This window comes from Macrosteles quadrilineatus, unplaced genomic scaffold, assembly GCF_028750875.1.
Source record: "Macrosteles quadrilineatus isolate MER2022 unplaced genomic scaffold, UCM_ALF_1.0 Scaffold_2__2_contigs__length_208266976, whole genome shotgun sequence".
Lineage (NCBI taxonomy): Eukaryota > Metazoa > Arthropoda > Insecta > Hemiptera > Cicadellidae > Macrosteles > Macrosteles quadrilineatus.
In genome coordinates, this window is record NW_026542595.1 from 56,630,414 (window position 1) to 56,651,374 (window position 20,961).

The 20,961-nt window shown below is 34.0% G+C and overlaps 1 protein-coding gene across 1 annotated transcript; it reads left to right on the forward strand.

The window, feature by feature from the left end:
• Nucleotides 1-13,155: 13,155 nt before the first annotated feature.
• On the forward strand, nt 13,156-20,474 carry LOC128986336 (RWD domain-containing protein 2A-like). Its single transcript, XM_054406660.1, has 2 exons — nt 13,156-14,269; nt 19,608-20,474. Exons 1-2 carry the CDS (start codon nt 13,565-13,567, stop codon nt 19,860-19,862), a joined length of 960 nt encoding a protein of 319 aa, XP_054262635.1. The 5' UTR covers nt 13,156-13,564; the 3' UTR covers nt 19,863-20,474.
• Nucleotides 20,475-20,961: the final 487 nt, after the last annotated feature.

Below are 20,961 nucleotides of genomic sequence, written 5' to 3' on the forward strand. Positions count from 1 at the left end.
GTATAGATGATTGCTTTTAATAATAAAATATAATAATTGAAATAAAAGTGTAGGATGTTGGCGTAAAATGGCAACAAAGTCACGAAAATAGTTAAATTAAATGTTATACATTTAAGATTTTTTCTAACCATGACCCCGAATGATTGCACCAAATTTTATTACTGATTGTACAAGTATATATGGTTTCATTTAATAATAAAATATAATAATTAAAATAAAAGTGTAGGATGTTGGCGTAAAATGGCACCGAAACCACGAAAATGGTCAAATAATGTGACACATTCACAAATTATTTTTACCATTACCCCGAATGATTGCACCAAATTTTATTATTGATTGTACTAGTATAGATGATTGCTTTTAATAATAAAATATAATAATTGAAATAAAAGTGTAGGATGTTGGCGTAAAATGGCAACAAAGTCACGAAAATATTTAAATTAAATGTTATACATTTTAGATTTTTTCTTACAATGACCCCGAATGATTGCACCAAATTTTATTACTGATTGTACAAATATATATGATTGCTTTTAATAATAAAATATTATAATTGAAATAAAAGTGTAGGATGTTGGCGTAAAATGGCAACAAAGCCACGAAAATGGTTAAATAATGTTATACATTTAAGATTTTTTCTAACCATGACCCCGAATAATTGCACAAAATTTTATTACTGATTGTACAAGTATATATGATTGCTTTTAATAATAAAATATTATAATTGAAATAAAAGTGTATGATGTTGGCGTAAAATGGCAACAAAGTCACGAAAATGGTTAAATAATGTTATTCATTTAAGATTTTTTCTAACCATGACCCGGAATGATTGCACCTAATTTTATTACTGATTGTACAAGTATATATGGTTGCTTTTAATAATAAAATATAATAATTGAAATAAAAGTGTAGGATGTTGGCGTAAAATGGCACCAAAACCACGAAAATGGTCAAATAATGTGACACATTCACAAATTATTTTTACCATTACCCCGAATGATTGCACCAAATTTTATTATTGATTGTACTAGTATAGATGATTGCTTTTAATAATAAAATATAATTATTGAAATAAAAGTGTAGGATGTTTGCGTAAAATGGCAACAAAGTCACGAAAATAGTTAAATTAAATGTTATACATTTAAGATTTTTTCTAACCATGACCCCGAATCATTGCACCAAATTTTATTACTGATTGTACAAGTATATATGGTTGCTTTTAATAATAAAATATAATAATTGAAATAAAAGTGTAGGATGTTGGCGTAAAATGGCACCAAAACCACGAAAATGGTCAAATAATGTGACAAAATTCACAAATTATTTTTACCATTACCCCGAATGATTGCACCAAATTTTATTATTGATTGTACTAGTATAGATGATTGCTTTTAATAATAAAATATAATAATTGAAATAAAAGTGTAGGATGTTGGCGTAAAATGGCAACAAAGTCACGAAAATAGTTAAATTAAATGTTATACATTTAAGATTTTTTCTAACCATGACCCCGAATGATTGCACCAAATTTTATTACTGATTGTACAAGTATATATGGTTTCTTTTAATAATAAAATATAATAATTGAAATAAAAGTGTAGGATGTTGGCGTAAAATGGCACCGAAACCACGAAAATGGTCAAATAATGTGACACATTCACAAATTATTTTTTCCATTACCCCGAATGATTGCACCAAATTTTATTATTGATTGTACTAGTATAGATGATTGCTTTTAATAATAAAATATAATAATTGAAATAAAAGTGTAGGATGTTTGCGTAAAATGGCAACAAAGTCACGAAAATGGTTAAATAATGTTATACATTTAAGATTTTTTCTAACCATGACCCCGAATGATTGCACCAAATTTTATTACTGATTGTACAAGTATATATGGTTGCTTTTAATAATAAAATATAATAATTGAAATAAAAGTGTAGGATGTTGGCGTAAAATGGCACCAAAACCACGAAAATGGTCAAATAATGTGACACATTCACAAATTATTTTTACCATTACCCCGAATGATTGCACCAAATTTTATTATTGATTGTACTAGTATAGATGATTGCTTTTAATAATAAAATATAATAATTGAAATAAAAGTGTAGGATGTTGGCGTAAAATGGCAACAAAGTCACGAAAATAGTTAAATTAAATGTTATACATTTAAGATTTTTTCTAACCATGACCCCGAATCATTGCACCAAATTTTATTACTGATTGTACAAGTATATATGGTTGCTTTTAATAATAAAATATAATAATTGAAATAAAAGTGTAGGATGTTGGCGTAAAATGGCACCAAAACCACGAAAATGGTCAAATAATGTGACAAATTCACAAATTATTTTTACCATTACCCCGAATGATTGCACCAAATTTTATTATTGATTGTACAAGTATAGATGATTGCTTTTAATAATAAAATATAATAATTGAAATAAAAGTGTAGGATGTTGGCGTAAAATGGCAACAAAGTCACGAAAATAGTTAAATTAAATGTTATACATTTAAGATTTTTTCTAACCATGACCCCGAATGATTGCACCAAATTTTATTACTGATTGTACAAGTATATATGGTTGCTTTTAATAATAAAATATAATAATTGAAATAAAAGTGTAGGATGTTGGCGTAAAATGGCACCGAAACCACGAAAATGGTCAAATAATGTGACACATTCACAAATTATTTTTACCATTACCCCGAATGATTGCACCAAATTTTATTATTGATTGTACTAGTATAGATGATTGCTTTTAATAATAAAATATAATAATTGAAATAAAAGTGTAGGATGTTTGCGTAAAATGGCACCAAAACCACGAAAATGGTCAAATAATGTGACACATTCACAAATTATTTTAACCATGACCCCGAATGATTGCACCAAATGTTATTACTGAGCAGACGAAGAACTTGCACTATTGCAGATGTGGAGTGGATGAGTGGGAAAAAAGAGTTTTACAGGCTGCAGGATCTAACCAAAGTAATTGCATTGATTATAAGACAATACGTGTAGTAATGGTTGACGAAACAATCCACTACTACGTGTATTATATAGTGCATTGTCTGCTTGCAACATTGAGCAAAGCAAGCATATTAACTGTAATATTACATGTCATTCATTCATCATTAACATTAATTTCTCTATTACTTTGTATATTTCTCTCATAATGTCTGTTAATGCCCCTGATAATGTGTTATCAGTTATTTAATATGTTCTCCTTGTTAATGTGTTATTTTATCCAATTTTGTTCAATGTTATATAATATCCCATCACCCCACAGAAACATCATCCTATTTTATGTGACAATATTTATGCCAATTCTCTCCATACCTATCCTGTACCATTGACTATATATACCTACAGTTTTTTGTTTCAATTATTATATTTTATTATTAAAAGCAATCATCTATACTAGTACAATCAATAATAAAATTTGGTGCAATCATTCGGGGTAATGGTAAAAATAATTTGTGAATGTGTCACATTATTTGACCATTTTCGAAACAAAAGTGTAGGATGTTGGCGTAAAATGGCACCAAAGTCATGAAAATGGTTAAATAATGTTATACATTTAAGATTTTTTCTTACCATGACCCAGATTGATTGCACCAAATTTTATTTCTGATTATACTAGTAAATATTGTTGCTTTTAATAATAAAATATAATAATTGAAATGAAAGTGTAGGATGTTGGCGTAAAATGGCACCAAAACTACGAAAATGGTCAAATAATGCGACACATTTACAAATTATTTTTACCATGACCTTGATTGATTGCACCAAATTTTATTACTGATTATACTTGTATAAATGATTGCTTTTAATTAAAAAAAAGTATATAAATATATGCTGCGGGGTGGGGACCGCGTCATGTTGCATATTTTTTTTAATGCAACAGAACCCTGCATTACAGCCCAAAAGCATTTTTCAAATTACACATTTATCAATTCAGTTTCTTTAAACAAAATTATAGAGATTGGTTGAAATTCATTAATTAATTCAAATAATTTTTTGAGATTGTAATTTTGTTTAATGCTTTTGAGCTGCCCTCTGCATTATGTGCTTCTGCGGGATATTTACATTTTCTTTGCTGTTATATCATTATTTCATCATCGAGTGGTGATGTTGCAGCATCTGAAACATAACTAAAGTATCTTTGATTATAATATACTATTTGTAAAAATCTAATGAAATAAGGTGTTTTTATAAGTATACACAGTTAAATTATTGTTTTCTTAATACAATCTGTCAGAATGAATTATTATTGTTTTCCGTGATACTTCAGACCATGACCAACAGGCGGCTGGTAGCCCTGCTGAACACAGGGCCGTCGATGCTCTGTCCCTGCATGGTGCATAGCCCCAACTATACATATACACATTAACTACACAGTGATCCTAACGGTGGACGCAAGAACGCATGCTAACCACAATTACTTTAAGTGCCAATGGTAAATTATTTGTTTTCATAATAATTATTTACTTCATTACTAATGGTATAGGTTTGGCTGGCTGATAATAAAACCAGCAATTCATGTTATTGGTATGGTTTAGTTCCATAAGATCCTGTGCTTGGCGAAAACTAATTAATTTGCATGGCAAAATTTACATGGTCTGTTGGACTCCGTGCTCTTGGGGCTATGCACCATGCAGGGACAGAGCATCGACGGCCCTGAGTTCAGCAGGGCTACCAGCCGCCTGTTGGTCATGGTCCGAAGGATCACGGACTACAATAATTCATTCTGACACACTGTCTTAAGAAAACAATAATTTAACTTTAAATACTTATATAAAAACCTTATTTAATTTGATTTTTACAAATGGTATGTTCTAATCAAAAATACTTTAGTTATGTTTCAGATGCTGCAATATCAACACTGGATGTAATAATGAAATAAGAGAAAAGAAAATATTAATATTGGTAAATATCCCGCTGAAGCACATAATGCAGAGGGCAGCTCAAAAGCATTAAACAAAATTACAATCTCAAAAAATTATTTGAATTAATTAATGAATTTCAACCAATCTCTATAGTTTTGTTTAAAGAAACTGAATTGATAAATGTGTAATTTGAAAAATGCTTTTGGGCTGTGATGCAGGGTTCTGTTGCATTTAAAAAAATTATGCAACATGACGCGGTCCCCACCCCCCAGCATATATTTATATATTTTTTTAAATTAAAAGCAATCATTTATACAAGTATAATCAGTAATAAAATTTGGTGCAATCAATCAAGGTCATGGTAAAAATAATTTGTAAATGTGTCGCATTATTTGACCATTTTCGTGACTTTGGTGCCATTTTACGCCAACATCCTACACTTTTCATCCAATTATTATATTTTATTATTAAAATCAAACATCTATAATAGTACAATCAGTAATAAAATTTTGTGCAATCATTCGGGGTCATGGTAAAAATAATTTGTAAATGTATCGCATTATATGACCGTTTTCGTGATTTTGGATCCATTTTACGTAAACATCCTACACTTTTATTTCAATTATTATATTTTATTATTAAAAGCAAGCATATATACTAGTGTATGCAGTAAGAAAATTTAGTGCAATCATTCGGGGTCATGGTAAGAAAAAATTATAAATGTATAACATTATTTAACCATTTTCATGACTTTGGTGCCATTTTACGCCAACATCCTACACTTTTATTCCAATTATTATATTTTATTATTAAAATGAAACATCTATAATAGGACAATCAGTAATAACATTTGGTGCAATCATTCGGGGTCATGGTTAAAATAATTTGTGAATGTGTCACATTATTTGACCATTATCGTGGTTTTGGTGCCATTTTACGCCAACATCCTACACTTTTATTTCAATTATTATATTTTATTATTAAAAGAAACCATATATACTTGTACAATCAGTAATAAAATTAGGTGCAATCATTCGGGGTCATGGTTAGAAAAAATCTTAAATGTATAACATTTAATTTAACTATTTTCGTGACTTTGTTGCCATTTTACGCAAACATCCTACACTTTTATTTCAATAATTATATTTTATTATTAAAAGCAATCATCTATACTAGTACAATCAATAATAAAATTTGGTGCAATCATTCGGGGTAATGGTAAAAATAATTTGTGAATGTGTCACATTATTTGACCATTTTCGTGGTTTTGGTGCCATTTTACGCCAACATCCTACACTTTTATTTCAATTATTATATTTTATTATTAAAAGCAACCATATATACTTGTACAATCAGTAATAAAATTTGGTGCAATCATTCGGGGTCATGGTTAGAAAAAATCTTAAATGTATAACATTTAATTTAACTATTTTCGTGACTTTGTTGCCATTTTACGCAAACATCCTACACTTTTATTTCAATTATTATATTTTATTATTAAAAGCAATCATCTATACTAGTACAATCAATAATAAAATTTGGTGCAATCATTCGGGGTAATGGTAAAAATAATTTGTGAATTTGTCACATTATTTGACCATTTTCGTGGTTTTGGTGCCATTTTACGCCAACATCCTACACTTTTATTTCAATTATTATATTTTATTATTAAAAGCAACCATATATACTTGTACAATCAGTAATAAAATTTGGTGCAATGATTCGGGGTCATGGTTAGAAAAAATCTTAAATGTATAACATTTAATTTAACTATTTTCGTGACTTTGTTGCCATTTTACGCCAACATCCTACACTTTTATTTCAATAATTATATTTTATTATTAAAAGCAACTATATATACTTGTACAATCAGTAATAAAATTTGGTGCAATCAATCTGGGTCATGGTAAGAAAAAATCTTAAATGTATAACATTATTTGACCATTTTCGTGACTTTGGTGCCATTTTACGCCAACATCCTACACTTTTATTTCAATTATAATATTTTATTATTAAAAGCAACCATATATACTAGTATAATCAGTAATAACATTTGGTGCAATCAATCTGGGTCATGGTAAGAAAAAGTCTTAAATGTATAACATTATTTGACCATTTTCGTGACTTTGGTGCCATTTTACGCCAACATCCTACACTTTTATTTCAATTATAATATTTTTTTATTAAAAGCAACCATATATACTAGTATAATCAGTAATAAAATTTGGTGCAATCATTCGGGGTCATGGTAAGAAAAAATCTTAAATGTATAACATTATTTAACCATTTACGTGGTTTTGGTGCCATTTTACGCCAACATCCTACAATTTTATTCCAATTATTTTATTTTATTATTAAAAGCAACCATATATATACTAGTATAATCAGTAATAAAATTTGGTGCAATCAATCTGGGTCATGGTAAGAAAAAATCTTAAATGTATAACATTATTTGACCATTTTCGTGACTTTGGTGCCATTTTACGCCAACATCCTACACTTTTATTCCAATTATTATATTTTATTATTAAAAGCAACCATATATACTTGTACAATCAGTAATAAAATTTGGTGCAATCATTCGGGGTAATGGTAAAAATAATTTGTGAATGTGTCACATTATTTGACCATTTTCGTGGTTTTGGTGCCATTTTACGCCAACATCCTACACTTTTATTCCAATTATTATATTTTATTATTAAAAGCAACCATATATACTTGTACAATCAGTAATAAAATTTGGTGCAATCATTCGGGGAATTGGCAAAAATAATTTGTGAATGTGTCACATTATTTGACCATTTTCGTGGTTTTGGTGCCATTTTACGCCAACATCCTACACTTTTATTCCAATTATTATATTTTATTATTAAAAGCAATCATCTATACTTGTACAATCAGTAATAAAATTTGGTGCAATCAATCAAGGTCATGGTAAAAATAATTTGTAAATGTGGCACATTATTTGACCATTTTTGTGGTTTTGGTACCATTTTACGCAAACATCCTACACTTTTATTCCAATAATTATATTTTATTATTAAAAGCAATCATCTGTACAAGTACAATCAGTAATAACATTTGGTGCAATCAATCGGAGTCATGGTAAGAAAGAAATCTTGAATGTGAAATATTATTTGACCATTTGGTACTTTTCGACACCATTTTCGCCAACATCTTATACTTTTATTCCAATTATTATGTTTTATTATTAAAAGCAGTCATTTACACTAGTACAATCAGTAATCCAATTTTGTTCAATCAAACAGGGCCAAGGTAAGAAAATTATGAATGTTGGTCATAGTGTAATGAAATAATAAACCACTGTATTTGTGTTCTTTTAACAGCATTTTTTCCTAAAGATCCTTCACTTTTTAAATTTACATATTTTTTTATAAGAACAATCCTGTATACTTGTACAATGTGTAATAACAGTAGGTGCAATCAATCAGTAGCAAGGTGAGGTTCGTGGTCTATTCTCATAAATAACAGACTATCTATCTTGGGGCCAGGGTGAAGGAGTGGGGGAGCCGCCGCAACTGCTAGGCGACAGCTGGTGACAGCTATCTTCACGGCCGTGTTATTTGTTTTAATTTTGTAATATGGGTTCAACAGTTAAAATAATATCATGATCAGACCAAGGTCCCACTAGAAAAACAGGTCATGCTGCAGGATCCATGACGTCCACATTAGTGAATAAGTGAATAGATTCATTGATAAATTATCACTGATATTTTGCAATATTCCAAAGGTAAATAAACTGGCTGTGTGTCAGATTGTCAGATTGTAAATGGTAAGATTTGAGTACAACTATCCACCACTGTGACGTAGTGTTGCGCTGCCCGTGCTGCAGCATGGCCTGTTTTTTTCTAGTGGGGCCTTGATCAGACACATTTTATCATTTACAAAAATTATTTTATTTTTTTTTATCAAAAACATTTAATCGCTAAAAAAAGTATCAACTGTGTAATGTGTGTCTAATTACACATGTTTCATAGATCATAGCGTTTAGATTATTTGCAGCACCGTTTGTGACTTGAGTAATAACATTTTTTGTTAGGTAACCAAGCACTGTCATACCGGTACGGTAAACTGCTGAGAGCTCATAGTTATTTTGAATTTAATGGTCAGTAATAATGAAACTATACGGAATTTTGTGTTTAAAGCTACCTGTAGGCTACAGGGAGTAGAGGCCATCCCCCACGCCTCGCAGATCAAACTGGATGTTTCAAGCGACCCCATTTTCTACCTGCCAGATTTCTTGAGCAGTTTGGATGTTAAAGAACAATGCTGGTACCCTCAGACCGCGGATCAGTTCGGACACATGTTGTGTGTATTCATGACACATCAAACGGTTCCAATCGTGAATATTCAAAATCCGCTGACACGGCGACTTTAGAGGCTTGAGGAATTGCAGTGCGCTGACGTTCTTCCAAACGTCGAGCAGCGATTCGTCAACACTCCTGCTCAAGATGATCTGCCTCTTGTTCTTTATTTTGCACGGCCATAAGATCTTAAAATTATTTCTCTACTTTTATTCTTTGATGCACGACTTTGCTGAGGTTTACAGACATTTAGTGAGATGTATGAGCTGGTTGGAACTAGCTCAGGTGTAGACAAAGAGGTGAATATTTTTTCCTGAGGATGATTGTAGCTTATCTACCTTTTGGATTATTTATAGATATTCGCTTTGGAGATCTTCTGTGTTTCATTCTTATAACCTTCAAAACATTTAACAGTAATGTATGTAAACCAAAATGAATACAACTATTCTTTATTTTAACGTTTATTCCAAAAGTAACCGATAGTCCGATACAGTTATTTTTGTTTACACATAAATTAAAATGATGACTAGAGTCTAAACCTTCGCTAAATCATCACGATGTTGTCCCCTGGCACTGCGGAGTGGGGGAAGCAAAGCATTCTATTGGCTGAGGGAACACCATTACCGCAACGATACGGTTTGTTTGTAGACACCGGCCTCGGTGGTCTAATGGATAACGTGCCGGGCTGAGGATCTGAAGGTACCAGGTTCGAATCCTCTCGGTACCACTAACTTTTTGTCTAAGATTTTTGCATTATCAGCAAGTTTGGTTAGTTTGGTTAGGTTATGACAGTTTAATTTGTTAATTAAAACATTATAAAATTCAATTTGAGCTATTATAATTTTAGAACTATTTTTTTTCTATTAGTAAACCTTGTTCGATTTTTCATTATCAGCAAGTTTGGTTGGTTTGGTTAGGTTATGACAGTTTAATTTTATAATTAATCAATTCTAAAATTGAATTCAAGGCATTTATAATTTTATTTTATGGACAGAACTATTTTTTCGATTAGTAAACCTTCATTCGATTATTATTTTATATATTTTTTTATATAATCTGCATGTTTGGTTGGTTAGGTTAGTTTATGACAGTTTAATTTTATAAATATTCATTTTTTAACTTATTGAAAAACTGCAGCATAAGGTATGATATGCATGTAAAACAACGCGGGCTTGTTTGGACGCCGTCTAGAGGGGAGGTGGAGGGAGAATCATTTCCCCCACTCCGCAGCGCCAGGGGACAACATCGTGATGATTTAGCGAAGGTTTAGACTCCAGTAAAATGATGACGGTAAAAATTATCTGTATCAGCTGTTTTTTTCCAGGCTTGTGACCAACTCCAATCGACTTCTCGTGGCCAAATACCCCAAAAAAAATCATCGGACAGAAAAAGGTATGCCTGTAGGCCTACATACGCTTGTATATGTTAAGTTACCACAACACTATCCACTAACCTCAAGAGCTGTAATAATCTAAACGTTAAATCATATAACCTTTAGATTATATGAGTAAATGCAGCTCTTGAGGATCCTGCCCTTAGGAGACGGCTTATCGAAATACCCCCACCGCAGCAAACCTGCCGTCTAAGCGAATTTACATTTAGCTGAATTGATTTTCAGTTGAACTGAATAACCGACATTACGTTTAACGAGTACCTAGGTTTGCTGCTACAAGGAAACTAATAAAGTGTGTTTTTTAGTAAAATAATTATAGCTTAGTATAAAATCAATATATTTGCCAAGTTTTATCAAAATATATCCATAAACAAGCAAACTACAACATTTTACAATATTCTCAATAAGAATAACAAGAGCATTTTATATTTACATTTTTTTAGCTTTCTCCATAACCAATAATCATACAAAAACACTTTGATATACTGTACTAAATTGTTTGTATTTAAGCTCTTTAAGGGCGTTTAGATAAAAAATTGGGAAATTTTATGTCTTGAGGGTTAAAAAGTCGAAAAACCAATTTTTACACCATAAAACCCCTTTAACATGGTCCGATCATGCTAGATAACAACGAAAACGACAACACTGTCAATTAACTGACAGCGACAGGTCACCGGTCAACGCCACCAGTCACTGGTCTGGTCGACTGCTCAGTGGTCAGAGGTCAGTGTCAGATCGTGTCTAATAGTAAAAATTGTGAAGTGAACACAGAACACATTGTAACAGCTGATCTATTTGCACTAGCTGAAAGGCTCCCGTTCGATAAAAAATACCCCCGCCACAGCAAACCTGCAGACTAAGTGAATTTCCATTAATCTGTCTGATTGGATTTCACCATAGATAAAACATACTATTTCACTAAAATGTCTCCTTAAAAATATCACACTTTATTCCTTATTTAAATATCATTTCGAGTACTTAGGTTTGCTGCAACAGGAAGGGTAAAAAGGTGTTTTTTGTAAAATTTTAATAGTTCAGCATGAAATGAATGCATTTTCCAAAATTTGATCAAAATATGCTCATAAACAAACAAACTACAACAGTTTACAATTTTCTCCAATAGAATAACATGAGAATTTTAAATTAATTTTTTTTTAATTTTATCCATAGCCATTCGGCGAAAAAAAAAACGCTTCAATATACTAAATTTTTGTTTTTTAAGCTCTATAAAATGCTTTGCTAACAATATGCTGCTTATTAACCACAATGTTTGTTCAAAATATTAATAAAATATGATTCTTTTAAATGGCAGCTTTTAAAAATATTTGATGCCAAATTCCACGAAAACAGTTAATTTTACAAAATATTTGCTGAATATGTAAAATCTAGTAAATTATGCAGATTACAACAAAATCTTATAAGCTTAGTTTGGAGTGTGAACAAATAATAACTGAAAAGTTAATTTTCTCTTGCCAAACCTCCAGTTTTGTCCATTTAAACAATTTTATAAAGTATTTCATCAATTTAATAAACAGACTGATTAATTTATAGCTGAACACAGTGACAAAGGTTCAGTGACAAGAAGCTCCCAAGCTTCTTGGACTTCATTTCGATCCTGAGCTCTCCTTTTCTGATCATGTGAGTTACGCATGCCAGAGAGCAATAGGTCGTCTGAGAATGCTGTACAGGCATCGTGACTTGTTCCCCAAACCCACCAAATTTCGGCTTGTGCAGGCACTTGTACTGTCTGTGTTTGATTACTGTCTTCCAGTGTATGGTAATGTTAATATCACTGGGAGACATGAGTCGGATGCAGGGGGTGCAAAACATGTGCGTCAGGTACGTCTGCGATCTGCGAAAATTTGATCGAGTTTCATCAGACCTCACATATCTTGGCTTATTGCCTATGGCTGACCTGTGCCTTTTGCGCACTTCCTGCATCATCCGGAGGGTACTGTCAGAGGAGAGACCTCAGTACCTGAAGGTAAGACTGAGAGCTCGCTCTGAGATGCGATCCCGATGCACACGGCAGGATGACATGCTGGAGATGCCCCGTGTGCGCTGTGAGTCCGACCGTTGTGGGTTTTCTTATTTTGCCCCTAAAATCTGGAATATATTGTCATCCAGGACTGAGCCAGGGGTGTTGGACAGTGAAAAGTCGTTTAAAAAATATATAACAAATGGCTTGAAGAATGGTAAAATAAAAAGGAATAGAGAACATATTTTAACTTTTAATTAGCCTAACTTAAGATTTGAAAGTTGCCTTTGTTTTATATTATTTATGTTGACGTGAGTTGTTTTGAAAAACATATGTTGTTATATGAAAAACGCTCAAGAATAAAGACGATTTTCATTTCAAAGTTTGCTCATTTTTGTTTGCAAGACCCTCTGTATAATTTGCTAGTAACATATATACTCCATAAAGTTTGTATATTCAATGATATGCCCTGTCTCTTTCTTAGTCCTAGTCTTCTTATTTCCTGAGACATGGCATGGCCATATGGATCTGGTGGTGTTCTCTTCTCTCTCTGTTCTCTTGTTCTTGTTGACGACGACGTAAGGATTTACTGTTTACGTTTACGTTTACTGCATCACTGAAAGTTTATTTTATTAGCAATATGGTACTATTCTAAATAAAACGTAAACAATATAGTCATAAGAGTATCGATTCTCATACTGGTGTGGAAATTGTTTCATTTAGAACTTAAGCCTAGGATTAATCTTCTTGAAGTATAAAACAACATTTAAAACTTGCTAAGCTGCTAGTTTGTATTTCGTTCTAAGAACATTGTCTTTGTAAGGAAACTAAGCATAACTTATCTCCTTTGGCTGTAAAAACAGGGGGTTTCTTACTATATTTCAAACCTTATAGCTAACTTCAAGTATTTAAAATTGAGGTTTGCTTGTAAATTTAGGCCCGTATAGTAACTAATTGAAGCATTTAATCACAATGTCGTCTACCTGGGAAGATGACAGTTTTCTGGACTTCAAAGAACTAGAAGACCAATTATCACAATTTGTCGATAAAAGTGAAATTGATGAAATGCTTAGAATACAGTTAGAAGAAGTGGAGATGTTACAGTCAATGTTCTCAAATCCAGGAGAATTTGAAATTTATGACCACAGTGTCATTGCAGACATCAATGAATTTGTTGAAGGTAAAAATAACAGCCTCCCTCCTAGGTTAGATTTTACCATCCATCTAGTTATTGATGAAAAGAAGCTTGAAGTTTGTGTTAATTTACCACTTAACTATCCAGCTGATGAACCAGACATTTTTGTACGCAGTGACTCGTTATCAAGAACACAACAACACGAATTAAACAGTGATCTTGCTAAACATATATGCTCCCTTACTAAAGGTGAGATAAGTATTTATCCTACAGTGGCCTGGCTGCAAGAAAATGCAGGTTCTTATTTTATTTCAAAGAACAGAGTTCCTAAAGGAAGCCACCCCGTAACGAGGAACACAGATGTCTGTGACCACTTCACGAGGTATTGGATATATTCCCATCATATTTACAGTAAAATTAAAAGAAGATGCATAATGGACCTGGCTCAAGAGTATAGCATCACTGGATTTGTTTTGCCTGGTAGGCCTGGAATTATTTGTGCTGAAGGATGGGAATCTGATTGCAGTGATTGGTGGCAGAGGGTAAGTTCATAGTCTAATTGAAGTTAATATTAAGTTACTCATTCATTCACTATTGTGACGTAAGAGTATACACAGGCTTGTCTATTTCTAGTCTTTGACACCAGTTAAGTTAAGCTGTAACTTAAGCCTAGTGCTATATGAACCGAGTAGGCCTACTGACTATAGGCTATAATTTTTAAAGAGTTCCAAGTCGCACAGTGGGTTTTATATAGTTAACAGTTAGACTGCACTTGGCAGTAACTTAAATGCACCTGGTGCTTATAGCCCTCGTTCCATTAAAAATATGGTGAGTAAGTTCTAGTCCATCACTTTTAGTACCTACAGGCTCTTAAATACCGCATCTAATTAACTCGGTTTTGTTCATCTGTAAATATTGATTGCTCAGAGTTGTGATTTGGATTTTAGTTGGGAAGGCTAAGTATTTGGTTAAGTAATGTAACTTGGAGGGTTTTTAACACTGACTTAAATTTACTCAGAATTGTGTAAACTCGGTTTAGTTTAACCTGAGAATAGGCCTACTGATCATTGGGAATTGTGATATTTTTTTGGTGTGATGGTTTTGAATCCTGAGAGCTTGGAATTACAAGGCCATCCAGAAGGTAACAGGATTTTGGCCTGGCACGGCAGTGGGACAGGCTATCATAGCCATCTTCTTGGCATCAGAGTTTCCAATTCCACACACTTTACGCAACCAGCTCCAGCTTTGGTAGCTATATTCGATAGTGCTCGCCTATTGATCAATCAAAAGGTTACTGGATCGATCCTGAGAAAACTCAGTACTGGTAGCCTAACTGTAGGCCTAGCTTTTTGTTGGTTTGAAATTGGCCCCTGCTGTTCCTGATCATTGGGCTTTGAATAAATGATCCTGACTAGGCCTAATGGAACAACTGATCATAGAAGAAACTGAGAAGGTTTTTTTCAAACCAATTTCTAGTTCATCAACTAGTTTAGTGTAGGCTATTTTCTACTCTCAGATTCTTTGAATTCAGAGATCAGGCGGTTACAAAGTGTCTTGATAAGGTGTTTGACTAAGTGGTTTCTCTAGAGAGTCGGAAAGTAATTCGGCAACATCAGTATCAAGGTTTCCAAGAATGTGATAGGTAGTATTTTGTCCGTTCTTATGATATTTTTAACAATAAATTGTGCGTCAACTTGGCGTGGTAACCAAACCTTCTAATTTTTTCTCCAAAGGGTTAAGTTTTGACGGTTAATTTGGAGAGATCATCTAAATTGGTTGATAAGTTAGGATCAGTGACATTATCTTCAGTGTCTGACATTTTTAGGCCTAAACTAACCTGGGTTTGGCTCTGACTGATGATAGTTGAGGTTTCTTGGAGATGTTGACGTCTTGAAAAATTTGCTTCAATGTTGCTACGTAATTATCACGTTGTTGGTCACCAGTGTGGTTAGTGATGATGTACAATGATTAATAAAATAATAAAATTTTAGAGGATTGTATGGACAAAAAGTACATCATTAAAAAAAAAAGGTAGGTAATGAAGAAAGTAAATATTTAGTTAACAATAATTTCCAATCCCCTCGGTATGTTTTAATGACAGATGACAGCCACAAAGTAAACTACACTTAAAACTTACCGTTATCTAATTTTTTCAAAGGACCTAATGATGATAGAAAAGTCCCAAATAAAGCCAAAACATGGTAAAGTCAAATGACTGTCGTGGAATAGCCTAAATTATATACTTGTAGGCAAGAGTCAATAAAAATTCTTATTGTTATAGCCTACCTAGGCCTACCTTTAGTAATATTAATCAATGCTTTCCAGTACATACAGTACAGAACTTATTGACAAAATTAAGATACAAGCAACAATTTTGTTACAAGACAGTATGTTTATTTACACAGTAACATTCTGTAGAGTTTAGCGTATTGTTCCCACCGCCGAGCGTTGGAGCAGAAATGCCGAGATTCCTAGAAAGCTGAGGTTAAATCGAACTGCCCTCAGAAAAAGGTCAGTTAGGTAATAACAAACTGTAATATTTTACTAGCGAAGCCGGAAAATTTTCATTATCGGTTGATGCGAGGTTGGTCTTCTTTAATTTGTTTGTATCAGCTGAGTGGAATTTGTGTGTTTGACATTATTTAGTTTACAATAAAAGTTAAATCAATTATAAACATTGTGAGTCTTCTCATTGTTTCCGTGGAGACCGTTAAATATTTACTCTTAAAAGCCTCGCTTCACAACTTTTAAAGCCTATGGGGCAAAGCTCTCAGTCAGTATCGCAGCAGGAATAGTCCTAAAATGATACTTAGAATACTGTAGTAGGTAGCTATGAGAGTGGTTTAAAACAAAAGAATATTACCTTCTGACGCCAATTGGTTCACGCTAATTACACACTAATTAGTAGCCTAAAATTTTTTTTTTTTTCTGTTTGTATGAATGTTCAGCAGTCATGGTGGGGAAGTCGTCTGGTTGCCCGTTGTTGCAATATTAACTAGCCCCTCTACTATATTTAACAATAGTATACTATAGTTAACAATAGACCTTGCTTCGAGTGGACCTGGTTTGCAGCACCAGCGCTTTGGTGACAACTTAGAGCCCCAATTTCTTGTCACGAGGTGACTGAGCTCGCAGGCGGCATAGTTCTTCAACAAAGTAATTTCATTCTTTGGGACTATTTAGACAAGTAGTAGTCAATTTCAGTTACTCCTTTAAACAACACATTTCAAACGTTCCTTACTTTCTAAACAACTCTCATATACGTATTTTTGTAAAATTTAATCCCAGTTAGTTGAGTAGCTTTTGTGTGATAGAGTAATACTTTGACCAATAGTCAATGGTAGCAGACAGACACCATTAAATTTTTATATAATAATAGGAGTGGCCTAAATAACACGCCCACAGTGTGGGAGGGCGCCGACATCCAGGGGGCGCCGAGGTTCGACAGTGACCGATTAACGCAATCACGAAAAAAGGTGACATAATTTCCGAAACGACGGGAGACGATGATGATGTCTTCAAGACCAAAGAAGACATTCATGATTTGGCCTCAATCGTAAAAATAGAAGACGTTGTTTCCGTGATCGTGGGCAGTGCCGGATTTAGGGTACTTGCGGCCCTAGCCCAAATTACTTGAGCGGCCCTCCCCCTGTGGTGGAAATTCCTCGCAATCGTGAAAGTAATCGTGAATGCACCAAATCGAGGAAATAACCTATGCATCAAAGAGACAACATCATCAACACCCGTGATCGTCGATGAAATCGTGGACATCTCTCCTAAACCAAGTCAAAGGCATCAAGGTTATCTGTGACCGTGACCGTGGCAAAATCATTAACAAATCTCGCGGGCTGCAACAACGGGACATCATCCTCAAACCTCGCGACCCCAGCGAAATCGTGATCATATCCCGTGAGCTGTGACCTTGAGGACGTCATCACTGTCACCCGTGACCACAGTAAAATCGTGAACATCTCAAGTGGGCTGCATTCACAGGGACATTATCATCGACACTTGCGACTGTGGCAAAATCGTTAACATCTCCCGTGAAACAGCAATCACGGGTACATCATCATCGACACTTGCGATCGCAGCAAAGTCATAACACATCTCCTGTGGACTGCGATTATGAGGACATCATCATTGTCACCTGCGGCCAGGCCAAAATCGTAAACATCCCCCTCGGTAAGCCATCACTGGGACATCCTCATTGACACCCCCAGCCGCTGCAAAATCGTTAATATCTCCCGTGAGCCGCAATCACGGGAACATCATCATCAATACTGGGAGCCGCGATGAAATCATGAACATCTTCCGTGGGCCGCAATCACGGGGACTTCATCATCGACACTCGCGAAAGCGGCTGATTCTTGAATGACTCCCGCGGGCTTCAATCATCCGCGGAACACATCACCGTCATCCGCGGCCATGGCTAAATCGTGAACGTCTCCCACGGGCCACAATCACAGGGACATCATCATTGACAACCCGTGACAGCGGCTAATTCTTGAACGTCTCCCTGCGATCATGATGGCACATCACCGTCACCCGCGGCCGCGGCTGAATCTTGAACGTCTCCCGCGGGCCACAATCACGGGGACATCATTATCAGCACCCGCGGCCGTGGCAAAATCTAGAACATCTCCCTCGGTCCGCGGAGACATCATTATGGTCACCTGTGATTATGGAAAACTGGTGGTTAAAAAAAAATTATTTTTTAATCTAAAAAATGTTTTTCTCAATCCTCTGCTGCTCCCTTTTGCTTGCGACCTAGTGGTTAATCCGGAACTGATCGCGGGGACGACGATGATGTCTAGAAGACTGAAGAAGATATTCACGATTTTTTGCGCAATGGCAAAAAAAGATTACGTAGTTTGTTTGACTGCGGGAGTCGAAAATGATGTCTATAAGACCGAAGAAGATATTCATGATTTTGGCACAATTGCAAAAAAAAAGATTGAATTACTTCCGTGACCGCGGGAGACGATGATCATGTCTACATGAACGCAGGAGATATTCAATATTTTGCCGCGATCACCGATAACTATGACGATGTTTCCATTACTGAGAGAGTTGATTAAAAAACGTCCGTGAGAGTTTTTGGATTTTGTTGTGATCACGGCTTTTGGTTAGATAAACGAAGAAAACATAAGTGGTGATGTATTTTTGGGGAGGGGGGGCGCTATCTACATGTAGGCCTAGTGCGGGTAGGTGTGCTTAATGTACCTACGCCACTGATAGATAGATTTAGCTTTGGGAGCTCTGGTCAATCGAAATTCAATATTAACCCAGAAACAAAATCATTCCGAATCATGGGATGATCCCTTTCTAATGTTTTTCAGAAGAACAATTATTTGTTTTACTTGTGTATTTCAGCAAACCTACATTGAACCAATGTCATATTTTACTACATAACATGTGAGTCGTTGGCTCAGTCGGTAACGTCGCGGACTTCGGGCCCAAGGCAGCGATGTCGTGGGTTCGGATCCTGGTCACTGCCACTAATATTTATCAGTACAGTTCACCTTCGTACTGTACCGGCTCACTCCTTGCTTTGCTGTAAACGATCCACACACGGGCGCTTAGTCTATGTGGACCGGGTCAATGCAAGGTTAAAAGAGGCCGCCAACCTCTTTTTTTTTTTAAAAAAGAAAAGAGTAGGCCTAGAAGTGGTTGTTCAATAAGCCGTTTTAGCTGCGATGCAATCCCATGGTTTACTATAAGCCTGGCCCTCTGTTTTAAAAGGCCTAGAAGTAGAATATTGTAATAGCTCTAAAATTGTACTGTATTCAATTGGAACTATACTAAAATGGAACTGTAGGTAAAAAAAGTTTACATCAAAAATGGCTTTTGTATTTTTAATAAGAGGTTTTTTTTTTCTAGATTCGTTGCATGAACTGGAAAAAGATTATGTGTAAAAAGAAAGAAGAAGAAAATATATCCAAGGATTTCAACATGGACGCACTTCGTAAATTTACAGGTTTCAAGGAGATATCTTTTGAAGGAGGAAAATCAAAGTCTCGGGAGAGTCACATGAACATGGGTGAATTCTATAAGTATCTTTCAGATCATGAATGTAGTTATGTGTTCAAAGAATATTTTGGAGTGGAAGGCAAAGTTAGTGGCTCAGATAAATGACTTAAACTGACAAAACTTGACAATGATATTGAACATTGATTGGCCATATTTTTGATACATGAACTTTTACAACACAAAACCTACATGGTTTACTACTCTAATTCTGTCCCTTGCGTTGTAGTACTACGATTAATTTAGTAGTACTGGCGATGGCCGGAGGCCATCAGTAATCAAATTAACTGCTTCAGACAGAATTAATTGTTAGTTAAGTATTTTTAATAAATCATATAAAAAAAAATAGAATCATCCTTTTACAATTTCCCTCCAAATTTTCTTAAGGATTTATAACCGAATATAACGTCTAAAATCATTTCTATTTTACCTGATAGTTTGTTCAAGTCAATGTCAGGATAACTTCTCTTGTTAATCACATGATTTTCTGACCCAATTCTAAAAGTTCGTCTCACTTCATTTACATAATTGTTGATAAAATTGTTTACCTCAACTTCTCTGGCATCCTCTGAAATTCAATAAGATAGATCATTCACTGTCATAATTTGTGCTATAAAATGTATATGCTTATTCATGATTGATATTTATACATTTAGTTCCTGTACATATAAAACTTGTTTGTTATTTTTTATATCGATTAAATACAATTCTTACAATTAATTTTCATCATCTTGTAATTTCTATTGTACCTGTTTTAATCCAAAAAGTCACGATAATAACACATCTGTGAATATGAAAGAAATTTAGCAGTTGTTATTTTAAAGCTTAATTTTCCTGGCAGCTAGGATAGATAATTTTATATCCGCATCCGTTGTCTTTACAGAGAAGCCAAAAGACACGGGTAATTACACAACATATGATTTGTTTTTACATTCCTTAATTAGGTGATATCTAGTAAAAAACTTGAACAGCCTATAATGATACAAAGCTGATCGAAGGAACTATTACAATGGCTGCTGAGTTGCAAGTTATTCTTTGGAATAAGTAAATGAATAAAACCTGGTACAAAGGGTTATCAAGCTAATGTTTTATACCATTAAAACTTACAAACTGTCAAAAGTAGAGTAAAAAGTTGTACTTGAGTATGGATTACACTTGCCTGTTATTGAGTTAATGTCTTGAACATTCTGTAGCATCATCCATACCA

Bases quoted from the DNA above. Each gene is read 5' to 3' on its own strand.
- LOC128986336 (XM_054406660.1), top strand. From the start codon at position 13,565: ATGTCGTCTACCTGGGAAGATGACAGTTTTCTGGACTTCAAAGAACTA. The intron at 14,270-19,607 runs GTAAGTTCATAG...TTTTTTTTCTAG, and splicing joins GCAGTGATTGGTGGCAGAGG to ATTCGTTGCATGAACTGGAA.